At 34.3% G+C, this 22,216-nt stretch overlaps 1 protein-coding gene and 1 long non-coding RNA gene across 8 annotated transcripts in view; one reads left to right on the top strand and one right to left on the bottom strand.

Moving 5' to 3' along the window:
* The first annotated feature begins 371 nt into the window (after positions 1 to 371).
* The window catches only part of LOC112810178 (uncharacterized), a 42,329-nt gene continuing 20,484 nt past the window's right edge, over positions 372 to 22,216 (top strand). For all 4 annotated transcript variants that reach the window (XR_012375380.1, XR_012375379.1, XR_012375377.1 and 1 more), the window contains exons 1-2: positions 372 to 584; positions 8,073 to 8,252. This is a non-coding gene — a long non-coding RNA (uncharacterized lncRNA). The remainder of the gene's footprint in view (positions 585 to 8,072; positions 8,253 to 22,216) is intronic.
* Positions 3,828 to 22,216, bottom strand: part of SCN9A (sodium voltage-gated channel alpha subunit 9) — a 181,441-nt gene continuing 163,052 nt past the window's right edge. For all 4 annotated transcript variants that reach the window (XM_025853659.2, XM_073883016.1, XM_073883025.1 and 1 more), the window contains 6 exons: positions 20,945 to 21,226; positions 20,234 to 20,287; positions 19,183 to 19,320; positions 13,194 to 13,298; positions 11,163 to 11,433; positions 3,828 to 8,298 (listed from right to left, as the gene is read on the bottom strand). In XM_025853659.2, the coding sequence (XP_025709444.2) occupies positions 7,106 to 8,298; positions 11,163 to 11,433; positions 13,194 to 13,298; positions 19,183 to 19,320; positions 20,234 to 20,287; positions 20,945 to 21,226 (2,043 nt within the window). In that variant the 3' untranslated portion in view covers positions 3,828 to 7,105. The remainder of the gene's footprint in view (positions 8,299 to 11,162; positions 11,434 to 13,193; positions 13,299 to 19,182; positions 19,321 to 20,233; positions 20,288 to 20,944; positions 21,227 to 22,216) is intronic.

The following is a 22,216-nucleotide window of genomic DNA, read 5'->3' as shown; positions in this document are numbered from 1 at the left end:
GACAGAGAGCACAAGCAGTGGGAGCAGCAGGTGGAGGGAGAGGGAGAAGCAGGCTCCCCGCTGAGCAGGGAGCCCGATGTGGGGCTCAATCCCAGAACCCCAGGATCATGACCTGAGCTGAAGACAGACGCTTAACGGCTGAGCCACCCAGGTGCCCCTTCACTGATTTGGTTTTAAGAAAAAAATATTTTCATGTTCACATATTCTGTTACTCTTCCCTTCGAGAAGTGGTTTCATGCCCCTCCTTTGAGCATGTGCTCAACTTGCATCTCATGAATAGAATGTGGTGAAAATGATGGATTGTGACTTCTGAGGGTAGGTCACAAAAGGCAGTGAAGTGTCTTCCTTGCTCTCTGGGGAAAGCCAGAACACTCAAGCAAACCCTGTGGAAAGATACAGGTGGAGGAGGAAGTGAGGCCTTCTTAAACAGCCGGTGAGGATCTGAGGCCTGCTAATGGCCATGTGAGTGAGCCATCTTGATAACAGATCTTTCAGCCTTCCTCAAGCCTCCAGATGACTGCAGCCCCAGGTGACAACTTCACTCTCCAGATAAACTACTCCCAAAGTCCTGGACCACAGAAATTGTGAGATAATAAATGTTGTTTTAAGTTACTAAAATATATATATATACATATATATATATATATATATATATGTATATATATATATTTTTCCCCCTGTGGAGTTTTGATACCTATTTTTCATCTATAACATTTTATTACAAAATTATTTCTTAATTTTCAATGTTGAGAAGAACACCAAGGACAATGATAATATCCTAGCTTCAAACAGAAGCACATATTTTTATTTCAACTATAAATTTTAGTCTTTGACTTATTAAATCTTTGGCATGAATGCCAAAGCAAAATGACTACTTTGAATATTTTTTTAGAAAATCATTCATTTTTGGGAGTGAAAAGTGAAATAACTATTAGAAATCAAAGCTAGCTCCTGAGTGATTTTCTCTGGCAAAACAGCTTATAAATCACTGGAATGACCAAAGGTACAAAAATTTACAATAAAAGAAAATACATAACTTCAAGTCACTATTTTTAAGTTTTTTTTTTAAAAATTTATTTATTTGAGAGAGAGAGATAGTGAGAGAGAGAGAGAGCACAAATGGGAAGGAGCAGAGGGAGAAGCAGGCTCCCCACCGAGCAGGGAGCCCAAAATGGGGCTCAATCCCAGGACCCTGAGATCATGACCTGAGCTGAAGGCAGATGCTTAACCGACTGAGCCACCCAGGCACCACTATTTTTAAGTTTTGACCAAAAATTATGAAGCTTTGAGAGTAAAGCATCCTGATACTAAGTAACATAGATTATAGAACATACAATAAACATAATCGAATACATATAACATTCATGACAAAAATGCATGATAAAATCAATCTAACATTATTCTCTGATATTTATAGTCATTTATGGCTCATCATTTTTGTCTCCTCCTCAGATTAAAGCTTCATGAGGGAAGGGATTTGTCTGTGTCTGCAGATTGAAGGGGGGATAACAGATTGAGGGTGCTCAGTAGATATTGAATAATGAATAACAAACTCATATATGGTGTTTCATTCTCTGTGAACACTAAATTTTGCTAAGTTTGACTTTCTAGAGATTAATCAAGAATCAGAAAAGTTTTAAAGTCATGGATTGGGTGTCTTAGGCTGAGATGGAAGTGAAGGTGTCCACAGCTCTAAAACTCTGCAGAAAGACCCAAAGTAGAAAGGATCTGTGAGACCTGTTGGGAAGTTTGGGAAACTCTGCATACCTGTACTCTCAATTTATCAGTGGTCTTTCTCAGACCGCGTCTTTGAACTGCTTCTTTTCCCTGCAATACATTAAAAAAAAAGGGTTTCTTTGGTAGTGCTCATTTCAACTTTCCTAGGGGTCTAATGTCATTAAAATCAACTCTTATTTAAAATTCCCAATGATTATCAAACCTCAGTGTGTTCTGACTGCCCTGAAATATTCCCACTGGAGCCACCTGCTTGTTTGTATAGTATGTAGCCTTTTCAGATGGACTTCTTTCACTTAGTAATATGATTTGTCTTTGCTTTTCATTATTCTGATCGGCTCATAAAGACATTCTAAGCTGTTGCTAGTAGAAGTTAACTAAATGGAAGATGTTTTATCTTCTATGAAATAAAACCAAAAATAGGACATACCAGCAAATATTACATCTGGAGCAAGAATAATTTTTGCTTAGTTCAGCTAGATTTTAAAATTGTTAACAAGACCTAAATCTTTTCTATATACTTCTGTCCATTGTTTTATCTATTCCTTTGTTGCATTTCAATTGTTTTCGAAAAATATTTTAAATGAGATTCAAGCTATAACACGATAAAACATTAAACATCCCTCCTAAATTTCTTAAAATTGGCTTTTTTCTTAGATCAATTGTTAATGTGCCTATCTAATTACACTACTCGGAATAATAGGGAGTAAAGTATAGCATGTTTGCTCTATTGCTTGTTTAGAGCTATCAATTATTCATGTTACTCTTCCTGTGTGCATCAAATGCTATTGCAGCAAAGGTCTGGCCAGTATGCAATCCTCCCCTCCCTTGAGAGAGATTACCATGCACTCCGCAGCATATTTTGCTTGGGTTATGGTATAGTGTTATCTATAGCAAGGAAGAAGTTAATTCTTTTGTTGTAGGAACTTCATGTGATTGCCAATCAGTTATGTTAAGATGCATAATGATGCTGTGCAGGGACTATAATTTTATTTTGCAGTGATTATCACAACTGCCAGTACAGAGGTCCCTAAGAAGATTTTCTATCTTTCTACATGCCATTATAATAGCACACAAGCCTGAAATAATGGCTGAGCACAGCAGCAATTATTCTTAGTGTATCTGATTTAAAAATCAAAAGCAGGACTGGATGCTCATAGCTAAAGCAAAATAGAGGTTTGGATTGACTATTTAGCTAAATATGGGAACGACCTCCTCCAAATTTTTCTTGCAATAAGCTAAACCTTTGTAAATATGCATGTTTCTTCATTTAGCATGTTGTTTGAATTCACAAATCTCAAAAATAGCTCAATTTTGAAATATTTTTGTGTATATATCATATCGCTAAACGTTTTTTACATGCCAGTAAGATGTGTAAGACTCTTTTGGGTACCATATTTACACAAAGTCATGTGAAATAGAGGAAACAGTGTCATCATTTAGTATTTATGAAGAATGCATTGTGCTCCTATGAGCACAGGGGTAGCCTGGGCTCTTATGTTTAGTGGCAAATTTGTTGCCACACTAACTACTACTACTAATGTAAATTATTGATTTTGTATTGTCAGACATTGCTCTGATTGCTACATGTGTATTTTCTCATTCTATTTTATGACCATAAATAGTGAAGTAGTACAATTATCCTCATTTTATAGATGAGAACGCTGAGTCACACATAGGTTAAATAATGTATTCAGGAAACTCAGAGAGTCATAGCTTAACTGGGATCCAAACAGTTTTGGGTCTGGAACCCAAGCCCTTGGCCATGATGTGTGTTAAACTCTCAATGACACAATTACGCTATTATATGAAAAAGATACATGCTGTCACTGTGTGGCTAAATGTTTGCATATCTTCACTTCTTGTTTCAGTTTTTTCCTTCTGCACAAACTCTGTTGTGAATGTCAATGAATTGTTTTAGAACTCTATATTCTTTGTCCCCATATTTCTTATCCTGGAAGACTTCTTATGGAGGACATTTGAAACTATCTTTCCATTTAAAGAAAAAAGCTACTAGTCGCTTCAGTGTAGGCCTGCACTGAATTTACCTCCTTAAAGATTATTCTCACAGAAACAGAAAATCCATGCAAACATGACTTTATTTTGTTAATGATTTTTATTTTTACATTCTATAGGGAAGGCTCAAGTATAACTACAATAATAATTTATGACAAACTCAAACATTTTGAGCATTCACAGATGTATGAAAATTGTACAGAATTCTATGTAAACAGCATTATTATATGCATGGCTATTCATTTATTTTTATGGAGCAATTCTTGATTATTTTTCTCAAGAATATTACATCATAACCACAGATACTTAAAAAAATGTGTAGTCTCTATACATAGGTCCTAAACCCAGGCCGATTACTTGGCCATTCTAATTTAGCTGGCCCTCCTTTCATTACTTCCAGTAACATTTCTCCAAAATTGCTATTTAAAACTGCTTTATTTACATGTGCACTTTATCTTAAATCTTTTTAATAAAGCTATCAAAAATCTGTAAAATCATGCTGAACATTTTGGGTTGAGGTTTTCAACAAGCAGCATTTAGAAAGAGCCCACAAGTCACTTATATCTTTTGCAAACTATGTAACAGTCAAAAAAGCAAAATGAGATTCTCCTACTTTTCTCCAAATTGCATGTAGGCATTTGTGTTCAAATCTTTGCTTCCATTTGTGTTCACTTCCATTTTATTCTAACTTAAATTTTACAGTGTAACTGCCATTCTACATCATTAGGTGAAATGAATCCAGTGATTATGTAACTTAAAGATTAGCATGACAGTGCCTTCTGGAGGCATTTCATTATCAGTTCTGAGCAGTAACCTACATGAAAAGCAAAGGCTAATTTCACTTCAAGCTTACACAGTACAAAATAAGCTCTCAATTCCATATACTGTTTTTAATTGATTAAAAGTCACAACTAGACATTCCTGGGAAAACATATATACAAAACCTAACTATGTTATATTAAAAAAAAGTATCGTTCAGCATGAAATTGGTTCAGCATGAAATAAGAGAAAAGAGCAAATTCATAATTTTTTTTTAAAATGCTAAGAAGAAACTGTTGAGGAACCAGTTGCCAGTTTTTTTATTTTACATAAAAATAAGGCAATGTAAAAACATTAATAGTAAATCACACATAAACCTGTCCACCATACGTCTTTTCATAATATATAAATATGCAAAATGCAGTTATATTTATATGGGTTTAAAATAATAAGGATAGACTGAATTTAAATCTAAGGTGATATTAATTTCTTAGTTTAATGTATTAAAAAATATTACAAATGTAATATATTTTGTACGGTTCCCTAATTGTCAAAACCTATTTTCAACAGGCTTAGCAGGTATGCAATGCAATGCTCTACATAGTCCAGGAAAACACTGCATGGTAGCTTTCATATTAAAAACAAGGGGGCTCAAATAACCTAAGATGAATAATTGAACGTAGGTGCAAAGAATCTTTGGCCCTAGATTTAATTTCATATGTACCTTAGGACAAATGTCTAGAAGTGATAATCTCCCTCACGGACGTTGTAAAATGTGTCACAATTTAAAAACTTTCAAGATACAAAGTTCTGTGGAAATTTCTTAGTCTGTCCCTCTTTCTGTCTGTCATTCTCTACCCATACTCTTCATTTCTGTAGGTTTTTTAAAAATCTCCTTTATTTTTAACTAGCCTGAACAACAAAAAATATGTTGTATTTATTATAGAAATATAATTTATGTTCTTTTTTAATTTAGAAAAGCAAATGAATGATATATATACTTGCTTTGAAAACTCCTACAAAATCTTCTAAATAAAATTACTTTCTACTTATGTAACTCAATTTTTGCCTATGCATAAGTAACTTGATAGAAGAAAGAGCTCATATTCCTGAAATAAACTCATGAAAAAAAATGCATCATGGCCATTTCTTTTCAAGCCATCATCAACAAGGATTTTTTAAAACTAGATTTATAATCCTTGGTAGGCGGACAGCAGCTAAAACAAAATGACTATGTACTTGGTAAACTATAAGCTCAGGGTACTTTATTGATTGATATCAAATATACCTCATAGTCATAGAATTTTAAGTCAAAGTACCATTTTCCTCATTTTTGTAGATGAAAGAGAAAGGTCCAAAAGGATTAATAGCACAAATTAGGGAAGTAAGTTAGTGGCAAGAAAGCAGAGTGGCAAGAATTCCCGTTGAATGATATTTCACTCATGCTAAACACAAGTCTGTGTTGAAAGACCGTCATGTAGCGTGACTTGAAAGTTTGCCATACACATTTCAGATGGCATGCAGGTGATGCAGTCCAGACTTTGCCCAAGCCATTATCTGCTCATACATGAACCACAGTATCAAATAGATATCTGCACATCAGGAAGCACTTCACTGAAGAAAAATACTAACTTTGCTTTGTGCTAAAGAATGACTAGACAATACTGCCTGAGAAAGCAGAAATTTGTGACCAAACAGATGAAGAGTAGGGTTATCATTGGTGTTTGGGGGCAGCACAGCCAAGTGTTAGACTGTATAAATAAAAGTGAAGAATGCTTTCTTCCATTCCTTCTTTTCTTAAGCATCTTCAGTTTTTTTCTTCTTTTGAGGAATGTGATATGTACTTAAAATAATTTTTCATGTTGTATGGTTATCATATGAACAAAGGGTATTTTAAAAGGCAGGCTATGAAGCACGATACTCTAAAGGTTAAGTCTTATCCTGGTCTATGAGTCCAGATGAATGAAAAATATTTGTTGAAATGAATAGCCTATATATGTTTTTAATCGCATGGCATTGTCTAGGCACATAAAAGTTGGTTCTGATGCAGTACAGAATAAAGGTAAGCACCTCAAAATATAGAACGTTCTCTGTACATGGAGAAGAGTCTTGCTCCCTAATAACAGCTGTGTTAACTAAACATTTGTTACTAATGGCCATTCCTTCTATCAAGACATTTCAATGCAAAGCCAAGGTAAACTACTTTTATAGATATCCAAATGATAGATGCGTGTGTGTTTGTATTTGCATGGGAAACAGGAATGTTCAGAATCCCGTGAAAAGATGACAAGGCAGATGTGAACACTTTCCACATGGTCTTCTGATTTATTAAAAGCAAATAAAATTAAACCAGCCTTATTTGCTGTAATCAAGACTCCCTATAGAGTACTCTCACAATTCGTACAGAATCATTTACCAATGCAAATGTAGCCATCTGCTAATGCTGCCCACCTATTTTAGGGAATCAGAGCTAGTCACTGCACTGACTTTGAGAATATTTCGATAAAAAGTTTTGGCATAGACTTCCTTAAAAGAGTCTTATTAACACAAATATATTACCTTCAGGGGCTGTAAACAATATATCAAAAACAAAGCTCTATTTTTTGCTTTCCTTGCTATCTTTCCCTTTGTCTTCCTTTTCTGTTTTGTCTGTTTCATATTTCTCTTTGTCTGGCTTTGTTACACTGTCATATGAAGGTGGAGAGACAGTGGAGGGGGTTGCATCTGTTTTTTCTGGACTCGAGTTCTCATTAATGTTATCAAACACCATATCTTCTTTATTGGGGACACCATCATCTCCGTCTCCATCTTTTATGTATATGCTCGATATATTTTTGACATTTTGTCGTAAGCGGTAACGTCTGTAAGCACGTTGAATGACAGTAGCAGACACATCCTCTTGTTTTCGTTTTAGTGTAGTTGTTATGGGTTCATAGGACACTTTAGAAGGATTTGCTGACATGAACCTTTCCTCCATCTGTGAACGTAGAGAGTCCATCTCTCCACTTTCACCCAAAACACGCTTTGTAAAAGCAAATAAGATGTCAAGACAATGGATCCGGTCCCCACTGACCATGGGCAGGTCCATGGCGATGAGCTGGACTTTGTTTGGTTTGGCTATGAGAAGAGGAGGATCCAGGGCAGCTGCAAAATCAGAGAGCTTGGCGAACTCTATAAACTGGGTGGCGTCGGGATCAAACTTTTCCCAAACCTCGTAGAACATCTCAAAGTCATCCTCACTCAGGGGCTCGGTACTTTCTTCAGTAGCAACACTGAAGTTCTCCAGGATGACAGCGATGTACATGTTCACCACAACCAGAAATGATATGATGATGTAACTGACAAAATAGAATATCCCAACAGATGGGTTCCCGCAGTCTCCTTCAACTGAACTTCCAGGATGAACTTTTTTTGGATCACAGTCAGGCGGTGCACTGTTGAGAATAGGTGCTAGCAATCCGTCCCAGCCAGCAGAGGTGGTAATTTGGAACAGGCAGATCATGCTGTTGCCGAAGGTCTCAAAGTTGAACATGTCATTAATTCCAGCTTCCTTTTTAACATAGGCAAAGTTGGACATTCCAAAGATGGCGTAGATGAACATGACCAGGAAGAGCAGGAGGCCGATGTTAAACAAGGCAGGAAGGGACATCATCAGAGCAAAGAGCAGCGTGCGGATTCCCTTGGCCCCTTTGATCAGACGCAAGATTCGACCAATCCTGGCGAGCCGGATCACTCGGAACAGGGTAGGGGACACAAAGTATTTTTCTATCAGCTCAGCCAGAAACATACCTGGGGTGGGGGAGGGGTTGGAAATAGTTAAATATCCATGCTACAGAAAATCATGACTTTTAAGTAATTTTATCTGCCATCTTCTCTCTTACCATTTCAGGACTGTCATTTTATATTGAAAGCAATTTCCCAACAATCAAAAGATTGAGCAATCCCAAAGGAAAATGATTGATACTGCCATTGTGACATTTTCTCTCCCTTTATTAAGTTTGTGGACATTTTTTTTTCATCCATAATAATTTTTGATTATATGGGCGATAGCTCTCATGTAGAAAATTCAAGCAATACAGTAAAGTGCTTAAAAGGAAATCTAAATCACCTGAAATACCATCAATTATAATAACTGTTATTATTTTGTTGAGTATCACTTTAGACATTTTTCTGTGCAATCATACACACACATTGTCACATGAATGTAATTACGTTACATAGGCATTTTTTATAATCTGAGTCACTTTATCATGTCATGGAAATACTTCCATTCAAATGGCAACAAAGTAATTTCTCATAGTTTCATAATGTTCTGTCCAAATAACCACATATTGAAGAATTTTATGTTGTTTTCAATATTTTTGGCTGAGGTAAATATTCAAGTAGGTATATTTTTTCTAGTTACATGAGAATTATTTGATAATATGTTAATAAATGATCAAACAGTGTATTTAAGATTTTCTTATATATCACCAAACCTATCACCAGAAAGTCTGTATACCTCTTCATAGTTATGTATGGAAGTGCTCATCCTCCACATGCTCAACCAGTATTGTGGTTCTTTAAATTTTTACCAGAAAATTTTTATGATGTTTCAAAAACACCTCATTATAAATTTTTTGTTGGAAAAAATCCACGTTTTTTTCTTGTTTATTGGACGTTTTGTGTGCTTGTTGTCTATTTTCAACTTTCTCTTTTTGGCCGTGTCAAGTCCTTTGCTCATTTTTCTAATGAGATATTTACTATTTTCTTATTGATTTAGGAAGACTATTTTTCTACTGAAAGTGCTAATCCTTTGTTGGTCTTACATGCTACATACAATTTTTCCCTGTGTTTTGTCTTTCAATCTTTTTGACTGGGGAGAGGTGGTGGTAAGGTTTTCTCCATAGAATATTTTGATTTTTATATAATCTGTTATTTTTTTCTTCATAGACTCAAATTTGTGTCATAAATAGGAAGGACTTTCAGGTTCATTGTTATAAGTCTGTTTTTTCTTGAATCCATTTTTAACACTTTAATTTTTGATTCATGTAATCTTTCTACCGAGCAAATTAGTAATTCTCTACATAGTGAAGTTAAATTTTGAATTATCTACATGAATCCATTGAGAACACTGTTTTACTTCATCAGTGTTATAATAGTCTAAGTATCTAGCAATATAAGTCACTCCCCATTACTTTAATTTTTCTTCCAGATAAATTTTAGAATCATTTAGACTTATATTGCCAATATATTATTTCCACCAAGCAAAAAGACTTGTTGATATTCTTATTGGGATAACGCTGTATTTACAAATTAATTTATTTCAAAAAGGGTCATGATTACAGTGACAGCCTTCTTATCCAAGTATAAGAAAAGCCTTTCAATTATTTAAGACTTCTTTTATGTCTGTTAGCTTTCCTCATAGAAGTCTTATGCATTTCTTAATAAAGTTGTTACTGGATAGTTTATTTTTATTGCAAATGCAAATGAGATTTTTCTTTAGGTATACTTTCTAAATTTTTTGTCCACATATAAACCACTTATTAATATCGATACACGTGATTTAAAGTTTGTACCTTCTGAACTCTAATTGAATCCATTTTTTTGGTTGATTCTCTTTCATTTTTAAAGAATGTCATAATATGATCTGACAATGAAGATCATTTGCTCCATGTATCCCTCTGTTTTCTTATCTAATTGCATCGGCCAACACTGTTAAAAATAGAGGTGATAGAGGAACACTCTTTTTTTCCTTCCTAACTTGATGGGAATGCTTCCACTATTTTGCTTGTTATTACTCTGAGATTCCTACCTAAATTTTAATTTGTTTTCTGATATCTTAATACTCTTTTTTCAAAAACTGATTTTGAATGCCTCTTCTAAGGGACATGGTATTCTATATTGAGGTGTTAGGTTATGTGACCTTTAACCTTTCTGGGCCTGCCTGTTTCATCATCTGTAAGTTGAATGTGTATTAAAATAATCTCCTTCTGTCTAAAATTTGTAATTCTAAAAATAAATGCAATCCTAAAATATGGGGAAGGCATGTGCAGATAGTGAGAAAACAAGAGGACAGAGAAACAGCTATGCTAACGAAAGGGGAAGAAGGATACAGTCATGTACTGTGATTCATGGCCATGACTGCGGTTGGTTGAGAAATGATTCTATTTTCTAGACTTGCCAAGTATGAGGCTGTAAGAAATGAAAATGGCATTTCTTGAGACCTTACCTTCACTTCAAATTCAGAAAGAACATTTACAAAGAGTCAGGGATATTCTGGCTATTAATGATCATTAATCAAGGGACAGTTCTCATGATGTGCTAAAACTAGAGGTGATTTCAGATTCTCCATTGGTTTTTCTACCTCCCATATAGGTCTTTCTCCTATTTACCTACATATAGACACAGTTGCTACTTCTTTGAAGGGTAATCTTGGAAATCAAATATCAAGGAGTATTATATGCTTCTAACAAATAGAAAAGTTGTGGCTTCGAGACCTGGAGCATGAACCCAGGAATTCTGACACAGAGGTCTTTGTTTTATTTAGTTTTGTCTTTAAGGCTCCTTCATTCTTTCCTTTTACTTATGTACTCAAAAGTAAATTTACATTCAAGAATTCAGAAGCTTCTCTGAGCATAAGTGAAGTTTAGTTTGATTCAAAATGGTCTTACCTACAATGGAGAGAATCACAACCACAAAGTCAAAAATGTTCCATCCTACAGTAAAGTAGTAGTGTCTGAGAGAGATCAGTTTCAGCACACATTCTCCAGTGAAAAGGATAATAAAAACCACATTTATCCAGTATAAAACATCCGTCATGTATTCACTTTGTCCCTCTTTTTCTACCATCATGGTTACCATGTTGAGGCAGATAAGAACCATGATGGTGATATCAAAAACTTGGTTTGTTACGAGGTCAAATATACATCCTTGGAATTTGTTCTGTAACGAAACAAGAATAATATGGAATGTAGAGTAGAGTTTGCAAGTAGCCATTCATCATTACATTAATAGAAAATATTTTAAAAAGGTTTGTCTTTAAAAGTTGCATAAATTATTCTTGGTCATAGGTTCTTGATTTTTAGAAGAAATATTATTAATGAGTTAAATCTAACTCAGAGCAAATGAAAACTTTTTGTTGTTGTTGTTGACTTCTGGTATATACCAGACCAGCCAGGTTTCCGTTGGTTGTGTATACTAACATTTGCTTTTAAACTCATCCACCCTAGTATGTTATATATGAATTGCCGTGGTCACAGGTAATTTTTTACTATAAAAACCTCAGCTCCACTACCTGGAGTATTTCAAGTTAATAAAATAACATGTCTCTAATTTTCTACTTTGTCATATTATTTTAGCTAATGTGTTACATGGTCTTGCACTGATATGACTGTTGTGGTATGAGACATATAATTTCCTATCTCTTTCATGTATAGAACATATTTCCATACATACCCATACTTATATATCACCTTTCCTTTTAATCTCACTGCTAGTATTATGCTTTCCAGGAAACACGAAATTTTTCAAAATCCTTTTTATAGTTGCATTAGAAAGTTTTAAGGCATTTTACCAAAATCAAGTGGGGCAAGCAAAAAATTAAATACCAGGGCTGTGATTCAGTAGGTCTGGTTGAGACTTGGCAATGAGTCCATTTAAAAAAGTGCCAGGTGATCCTCATGTAGGCAGCTGGGTACTAACTGGCTTTGTCTTCAGCTATGACTCTTTGGCAAGGTATGTTATGTTGAATATAAATTGAAATGCATATAATGCATTTAAACTTTTGTGTCTGCCCACTCCCCCGCCCACCGCCAGTTGTTAGAGGAATACAAACTATCCTTTGACGGCTAAGACTCACTATTTCCATCTGAGCCCGCTCTGGTCTTTGACCTCACAGTAGAAAAAAAGTTTAGATTCATGATCAGTCCAACTGCTTCTCTTGCTATTTGTCACAATATCAAAAATCTGCAAGTTAGTTTTACCCTAATGATAGATAGCAATCACTACATCATAAAATCGTCATTTGGATAAATACATTTCAGTCAAAAGTAAATTTTATTTGTATCCTCTACAGACCATTGTACTCGTAGTAAGCTGTATAGCTAATATAAAAGTAAAACCATATATAATTAGTTTTCATTTTTATAGAAAAATAAAAAATAAGAATACTAAGAACTGCAGTAATGTTCAAAATACATATATTTAGTTTTATAAGGACTTTTGTTCAAATATTAGCATTTATGTTTAAGAACTAGTTGTACATTAAAGATGAATTAAAATAATTTGAAAATTTATATGCTAGAGATATATATATGTACATATACATGTATACCTTGAACAACACAGGTTTGGACTGCATGGGTCCACTAATACATGAACTTTTTTTAGATAAATATAGTACTGTAAATGTATTTCCTCTTTTTTATGATTCTCTTAATAACATTTTCTTTTCTCTAGCTTACCTTATGTAAGAATGTATGTATGTACATACATGTGTATATAACACATGTATATATAAACTATGTGTTCATCAACTGTTCAGTTTATCAGTAAGATTTCTGGTCAACAGTAGGCTCTTAGTAGTTTAAGAATTGGGGAAATCAAAAGTTGATACACAGATTTTCAACTGTGTGGAGGGTTGGTGTCCCTAACCCCTGTGTTGTCTAAGGATGAACTGGTTTTGTTTTGTTTTGTTTTTTTACCCCTGGCCGAGGTATTGGCTTTTGTGGTTTCTTAGATCCCAGCTTTTTCATTGCATTATAATATTTCTTCTGCTCTTCTGTCATAAAGATGTCTTGACCTCCAAGGTAAAGAAATAAAAAATAAACCTAGTTAAAACCAGAATCATTACCTAGATCTTTTCTCAGATCATTAAGACAGGTTAAAAATGTTTTATATAGAAATAAAATGCATTTTATTATGTGGCACATAGCTATAAATAAAATACGTCTTAAATAACTACTTAGATATAGGCCCATGACTCTCCATAAATAATGTAATGTGCATATATAAAATATATATATTGCATATAATAATTATTGGCTCAATTTTCTTTTGGTGAGGTAACCTGTGTTATTTTAAACTATGTGCTGATATTTGATTTTATCTGCTATTTGTCTCATCAGGCATTTTATTGCTAGATAACTAATATATTAGCAAAGGTTATAAGAAATAAGAACACTGAATAACTTTTTTGACGATTTGTCTAATATTTGGGACTCTAATGAAAAGTAGGGGCCAAAACAATAACAAAAATAGTTTTATATTTATTTGTATTCATTTACAAATGCCATATTCCTTTAGCACAGAAAAAGAATAAACAGTAGTGCCCTCTTATCCATGGTACCCCTTTCCATGGTTTCTGTTACCCATGGTCAGCTGTGGTCTGGAAGCAGGTGATCCTCCTGCTGGCATACTGTCAGAAGGTCAATAGTAGCCCAAGCTACATCACAATGCCTAGGTTATTCACCTCACTTCATCTCATCATGTAGACATTTTATCTCATATCATTATAAGAAGGATGAGTACAGCACAATAAGATATTTTGAAGGAGGCCATATTCACATAACTTGTATTACAGTATATTTTCTATTTTATTATTAGTTATTGTTGTTAATCTCTTACTGTGCCTAATTTATAAATTAAACTTTACCATAGGTATGTATGTAGAAGCAAAAACATGTTTTTTTTTGTTTGTTTTTTAAGGTGGGGTACTATCTGTGGTTTAAGGCATCCATTAGGGGTGTTGGAACATCCCCTGCAGATAAGGGGTGGGGGAGACTACTGTACAATGAACATGTAACACATATATCTGTGTGTGTGTTTCAAGAAACTGGTGAGCTACTTTTTTCATTCCAATAAAGGATTTCAATAAACATTATGAGTGTCAACATTGTACATAATAGCATTCTAAGTATTGAGGAAATTACCAAGGATCCAGGATCCTTGACCTGAAGGACTTCTTAATTGTTGAAACCCTAAGTTTCAACAGTAAAAATAACTAACATCTAAATGAAGTTTTTTGATCTTTTCAACACTGTAAGAGTCCAAATCTCACAAAGAATGCCTATGTGTTCTTTTAGGACATGCTAATTTTCTTAAAATTATCTGTAATTTTTACATATTTGTGTATTTTCTACATTGATCTATAATATCAACTTTTTAGTCATGGGATAAAGTAGTATGATCCATGTAATTAGGAATTTATTTTGGGGAATTTACAGTTCTCAAATCCTTACTTAACTTGTAGGGTCCTAGAGTTAAAGACGAGATATCTGGTTATGGTTTCCCTTTAGATTTCTTGGATTAGGCAATATTCAGTTTCCTATTATACTGCATTTTAAAAAAACTTATCAAATACCTAATGGTAACCAGACTCCCCTTTCTTTCTTAATATGTTTTAATTTACCTTTATTCTAGTTGATATACAGTCTTTGGTGTTTATCTTACATACTGATGCTAGGCATCAGGGAGAGCCTTCGGGCCAATGTTACTCATCAGCAAGGGCTGAGTACCATAACATGTCAGGAACTTCCCAGAAGAAGCTAGGAAAACACTGGGAAGAGAACTATGAATTCGAGGTAAAAATCAAAATAGCACATCTCTTAATGATACCCTGGTTGCCAAAATAATAAAAGGTGGGTTGAAACTAGGAGGAGATTACAAGATGCTCCAATAGAGGAGCTTGTGTTGTTTAACTTGGTTTTACTGTAGCTTTAGAGACCTTATACAAAATGCAAATGCATCCCTTTAAAAGCTAGATGAAAGATACTCTATAGATCAGGCTGGTCTTTTTCAATATTACACACTATGTCAAAGCTGTGTTACATAGTACTTAAGAATTTAGTTCTAGTGTCAGATCATCTTTGTTCAAATTCTCTGTTGTCCTTGGGCAAGTTTCTTAGTGTCTTTAAGAAGACAGTTTAAGTCATGTTATCATTACAAGAGTAATTACACCTCGACGGTTTGTTGGGAGGATCAATTGAGATAATGCATTCAAAACACTCAAAAGAATGCCAGATACACAAGCCCTCAATAATTGTTAGTTGCTGTTACTGTCATCGTTATTAATCTTCCTAATAAGGTTATAGTTACCGAAAAGGGTTGCTTTACTTAGAATTTACCCATATGTACCCAGGTTTATACTAGGTCTTTCTGTAAATAGACTACATATTTTTCCTTTTATAACTTGAGCCTATTAATAACTTATGTTCTAATTTTCCAAAGTATGTTTTCTAAAGAATTAAACCCTAAATCTCATGAACTTATTAAATGAAAACATTACTTGTAAAAGTGATGGGTATTTGGAAAAACTAGTAAAGTGGGGTTGGTTATTAGAAGAGGTATGGTTAGTTGGTAGAACCATGAGCTGAGACCAAAGTGCCGAAGTTAAAAAGCCTTAAGAGGCAGGAATACACTATGAAAAGAATATGGGCTTTGAAGTCAAAAAGACCTTTGGGTCCTGACTGCCAGTGGACCTGTTACTTGATTTGAAACAAGCTACTTATCCTGACTAGGCCAGTGTATACACTTTTGTGTAAAGATGCCACTTTCATTAGTCTGGGCTATGGATTAGATGAATTCATAGACACAAAGTATCTAGCAGAAAGGCTCCAAAGCTTAGGTTAATTGAAGTGTTAGTCCTGTCTCTTAGTAGGGTAGAAAGAAACCTGAAGCCATTCAGAAAAGGTCAGAAAATAAAAGGTACGCTTAAATTGCAAATGAAATACTGGAAGGAAGGCAGGGGATAGTGGTAGTTGTCAGCGCTTCTAAATTAGTAACTTTTGCCTGAGAGTAATGGTAATGGTGTCAGCCCATCCTCCAGTGGCAATTCTTGTTGCAAGAATAATACTTAAAAGCAAGGAGGTTAAAGCAATTAGGGCTGTGGCTGTCCTGTTCATGGTCACATGGCTTTATCTAGATACTTGTCTAATTTATCCTATTCAAGGAATACTGGGGAATCGTATGTATATGCTTATATATCATATATAGACATCTATAATGACTAAAATTGGAAAAATAATTAAATTGAAAATTAGAGTATACTTTGTAAAATTATTTTCAAGATTCTCAATTTTTAAAGATTCTCTGTCTAAAGGCATGAATGTATGATAATGTTAGTGAAGAGTAACTCTCAGATATTAAATGTAAGAATAGAAGATGGAATTTTAAAATATCTTTGAAATAAAAAACCCTGTATTGGAAAATGTAAGCATAAATAACATTCAACATTTACTAAATTTTCTTCCAGTTGTGAATATCAATCATGTACAATAATGATATTTCACTGCACATACATCTGTCTTTTCTGAGATGCTAAGTCAATATCTAAAATCACTCTTTGAAGTCTACCCCTTATCTTTGAAAAATATCTTTTCCTGTGGATGATGCTGCAGCCACAGCACGTCAGTCAACTTTGACAGGAAAATGAGACTTCTTAGATGCTTTATCTCTTACAAGTCACAGACCATACTGTAGACTCTACCTCTTACAATCTCTTCATTGAACATATCGCATATTCTCCATTGCTGCAGATGACTAATTTGAAGACTTAAGTGTGGTTGAGGTGGCAGGTAATGCAGAGTCTGACCTTGTCTTTGGTCTCTCTCCAATCATTCTATACATCATTACAGGATTCATTTTCTCTTTTTATTTTTTAATATTTTTTTATTATTATGTTCAGTTAGCCAGCATATAGAACATCATTTGTTTTTGATGTAATGTTCAATGATTCATTAGTTGTGTATAACACCATTTTTAAAATCAGAACTGAGTTTTCATGGTCTCTGGAAGACAAGACTCCAGTTGGATCTGCAATGAAGCTACTTTCTAGCTGTCGGATGACATGCAAGTACCACAACCTCTCTGAGGGGGAAGTGAGGACACAACATCTTTTAGATTTGTTGTAAAACCTAAGATTACACATGTGGAATACTTTACACAGAATTAGACACATCATCAAATCTTAGTAAGTGCCAATGTCCTGATTATATGTACTCCCTTGCTCAAAATACTTCAATGACACATCAGCTCCTACTGAAAAAGGAAGATCTGCTCTCAAGCAAGACCTCATTCATTTTCACTATTTCTCTTCTTAAAACTCCATTGTTACCAGAGGGGAGGTGGGTGGGGAGACTGGTTAAATAGGGCATGGGGATTAAGGAGCGTACTTGGGATGCGCCGTGGGTATTGGATGGAAGTGTTGAATCACTGTATTATACCCATCATGCTGATATTACACTGGAAACTAATTGGAATTTAAATAAAAACTTAAAAAGAAAAACTCCATCTCAAAACTCCACTCAAACTGGATGAAGCCTATTCCTCCTGGATTATTGTCTCGTTTGTCAGCCCTGTGCATGTGCTCACACATTTCTCCACCCTTCCCTGCGGATTATTCATCTTTTTGCCTCTCAGCTGTGACAGGTCTTACTTGTCCTCCAAAGCCTACCAACTGTCACATAAATCATACAACTTTCCATAGCTGTTTTTTTCTATTTGTATCTATTTTTTCCTCTGACTGCCCACTTATTTTTTTGTTGTCATTGCTTTGTTAACTTTTCTTATTACACTTATCACTATTTCATATTGTAGTATTGGGGGATATAGAATAGTAGAGGACCTAAAAAATATATGGGATTAACTGCTGACTCTATCAAAACTATCGCTTACTAGATGCATGATCTTGGGTAAATCACTTAACCTCTCTGTGGCTGCCCACACTTTTAAGACAAAGTCTATAATAATAATATATTTTATGGTGGATGTTTTAGGTTGAATTGTGTCCCCCCAAAATATATTTTAAAGTCCTAACTCCTGGTACCTCAGAGTTACCTTATTTGGAAATACTGTCATTGTAGATGTAATTAAAGTAAGGTGAGGTCATACCAGAGTAGGATGGGCCCTTAATCCAATATGACCTGTGCCCTTATAAGAAAAGGAAAGAGATACATAGAGGGAGCATGCCATGTGACCACGGAGGCAGAGACTGAAGGTAGGCTCCGTAAGCCACAAGCTCCGTGAGCTACAAAACGCTGCAAGATGCAAGGAAGGATCCTCCCCTGCCAACACTTTGATTTTGGACTTGTAGGCTCCATAAAGAAAGAATAAATTTCTGTTGTTGGAAGCCACCAGTTTGTGGTAGTTGCTTCTAGGAGCCCTGAGAAATTAATGCAGTTGACGTGAAGGGTCATGAAACAGTAATCTCAGGAGAGTATCTCATTTGCAACATTTAACAAATCTTAATTTCCATTACAGGTATCATTTCTTCTGCTGTAATATAAACTCCCTGAGCTCAGGAACCATATCCTGTGTTGTTGTCCATCATGGGCCAGCCCAATACATATCCCACAGAACAGTGGCTCAGAGAATGAATGAAATGTGTCTTGAATAAATAAATAGTGCACTAATTTTAATTATAAATTATTAGTCTTTTATAGGGAACACTGAAAAAAACTGAACACTTGTCATATTGCTTAAAAATAGTCATGACTTAGGGGATAATTATTTTCTATGCAGAGATGAGTGATATTAAGCATATCTGTACTGTATCCTGGTCAATTATTTGAAAAATCAATGAAGTTCTAATGAAGCTAATTACTAACTGATATCAAATTAAATTTCCACATTATGTTTTTAGAAAAATAATTGTTCATATTTTTCAGTGCAGTATAAAAACCTTAAAATACTTATCTTCTTTTTCTGTTGGTTGAAATTATCTATGATGACACCAATGAATAAGTTCAAAGTGAAGAATGACCCAAAGATGATAAAGATGACAAAATAAATATACATGTAGAGGCTGTATTCATATATGGGCTGCTTGTCTACCTATAAAATTAACAAAAGTTAGCTGTATGTTGACAATAACATTAATCATTTTCTTTTTCACATGGTTTGACAAGTTAATCCAAATCGTTCTATCCTAGGTGAACTTGGCTTTTCAGAAGCCATAACATTTTAAGGATCGGCATAAACATTCTTAAAAATTTATTCAACATTAAGTAAATATTTATTACATGCTTACTATGTACATGAATATAATCTTCAAATGACTACAAAGGACTTAACCATACATAGTACTTGTTCTCAGATTGGTAGGACAATTTAGTAACTAAGTGACCTAATGTATGTTTTCTATTTCCAGAAAAAAACTGTAAAAGAGGAGATAACCATATTTATAGAAATTCTGCTGATTTTTTTTTTTCTTCATTTGATGACAGAAATGTCTTCACTGGATTTAACTTTCTTAGCATGGAACTCATTTCACATAAACTCTTCCACAGCATTTTAAGTATAAAAACAATAAAAACTATGAATAAAATTTTTTAAACCCATGAATAGCATTTGTTATTGAATTTTTATTTTGATAAACATATTCATTGAGCACTTGTTATTGCTAGGCTGTACAAAGTGCTCTACTTACATTTTCTTTTTGGATCCTCAGAACAATGCCATGAAGTGGACATTGAATTTTTTTGTTTTTTTTCAGTCAATAAACAGGCTGAGAGAGGCAAAGTAATTTGTTCAAAGTCAGGTGCAGAGGTCTTATGAGAGAGCCAGAATTTGAGCAAGTTCAGTCACCAAATGCTGCACACAGAATTGCTAGTCTATTATAAGGTGGAAGTGCTTCATTCTGTGTGTACATACCAAGGGCTCCTTGGAGCTACTATTTGAAAATGGCCAAACTGAACTAAGGAGCTTTAAAAATTGTAAGTTTAGTGTAATAATGATCAATACTTACATTAACAGAATCAACAGCTGCATACATAATATCCATCCATCCCTTAAATGTTGCCTATAACAATAATAAAATCTGAATGTGAGGCTCAGACTCTAAAATAGCCATACCTGAGTTTAGTCTATTTATTGTTACATTTAGTGACATCAAATCACTGTGTTTTACTGTATTTCAAAATTCCAATTTAATATAAAGATGCTATGTCAAGAACAAAAAGGACATGGTCCCAAGTCACATCTAAATCTTAGTCCTAGTTAATTATTTACAGGTTGTTACAAATCCAGCAAAGTTTGCACATGAACTTTTATTTTTCCAGAGGTAGAGGAGAATTTTATGAACAAGACAGGAAACATTTTTTTCTCCATTTTTTAAGTATCCTCTATGATAGTGGGAAGTTCTTCTCATTCCCATATAGTGTAAAACTGGCAGTCCAAAAACTATTTATTTTTGGAGCAACATTCAGATGGTGTAAATGGTGAGGAGCCACATGACACCAAAAGTCTATTATGAATTAATGATTCTCAAATGCAACAGAACCTTTGCTTCTTAACTCATGTTTTATAGGTACATGTTCTAAGAAAGACCAAGTCTCCTTTTTAAAGTCACAAAGTACCTTATCTTTAATTTCTAGGTAATAGATTATTTAAAGAATGACTTCTATCCCTCATCTAGTGTCTACCAAAATATCAAGCATTCATGACAGGGCTCACTTACAACTTGAAGCAGAGACAGGTAACCAAGTCCAACATTATCGAAGTTCACCTTCAGGTTCTTCCATCGTACATTTTGACTAACATTCATCAGCGCGGAACAATCAGAACGATTTTGAACTAGATTTGTTGGAAAGCGTGACCCGTCTGTGGTGTTAACACACTCATAGAATTTCCCAGCAAACAAATTTACTCCCATGATGCTAAATATTAGCCAGAATATAAGACACACCAGTAGCACATTCATGATGGAAGGAATTGCACCTATGAGTGCATTCACAACCACCTAGTATTCAAAAGAAAGAAAAGGATGATTAGGAGTAGTAAAAATGTTAAATGGTCGACATTAACGAAACACAATACAGAATTAAAGAAATTAGAAAAGCCACCGTTACATGTTTAAGACATCAAATCATCAACTAACATGTATTAATTGAATGTCTAGCTCAGTAGTATGCCAAGCAAGACAGAATGAGACAGGAGCCCTGTGAACAAGTTTACTAAAATACATGATGAACACACATTGAAACCATTAGCCACAGTGCAAAACAAAGTAACTAAAATGATACCACAGCTTAAATAAATGAAAAAATAAAAATAATAAACCAAAAACCTGATATATGTAAGGTGAAGTCCTAAATCTGCATACTCTAGGGAAAAAAAAAGAAATTTCTAAGTATGAATGATAAATAAAATGTACATTTAAAGGTTCATAGTCCTAGAATGACCAGTGCTAAAATTCTCCCATATACAGAAGCTATTGATGTATATAAGCTGAGTTGAGGTTAGGAGTCTTTTATTGTATGAACCCTTTCTATTTAGTTGGTTCTGCTAATAATGTGATATGTGAATTCAATTAAGACCTTGGGACCTCTGTTTCTTCATCTGATAAATGAGAGCCACCTTTTCAAATTTATTATTCTCAGTCTAAATATACTTTATATATAAGTCCTTGGCTAAATATAGACAATGCTTGCCTCAGTTAAAATAAAAATGAGGTAGTTATCTTTAATACTTCCTTTATTTCTGCTTTTTGGCATTTCCACTGCTATTAATGACCAGTGCCTCTTGCCACTCCAATTTTCCTGCATGCAGACTATCAGTATCACTCTCCAGATTTTCCTAATTACCCCACCTTTCAAAACCTACCTGTCTTTTTATACGTCAGCTCTAGTCTGAATTTGAGTCCAAATGTGTTAAAGACTAATTTGTTAAGTAAGAGCACTGTGTTCCCTCTTTTTTCCAAATGGTGAAACATTAAGCATCTCTGACTACT

This window comes from Callorhinus ursinus, unplaced genomic scaffold (assembly GCF_003265705.2).
Source record: "Callorhinus ursinus isolate GAN/ISIS: 27379988/994484 unplaced genomic scaffold, GSC_fseal_2.0 scaffold2, whole genome shotgun sequence".
Classification (NCBI taxonomy): domain Eukaryota; kingdom Metazoa; phylum Chordata; class Mammalia; order Carnivora; family Otariidae; genus Callorhinus; species Callorhinus ursinus.
Note: the sequence above shows the minus strand (reverse complement) of the source record. Positions and strands in the feature narration are given on the sequence as shown.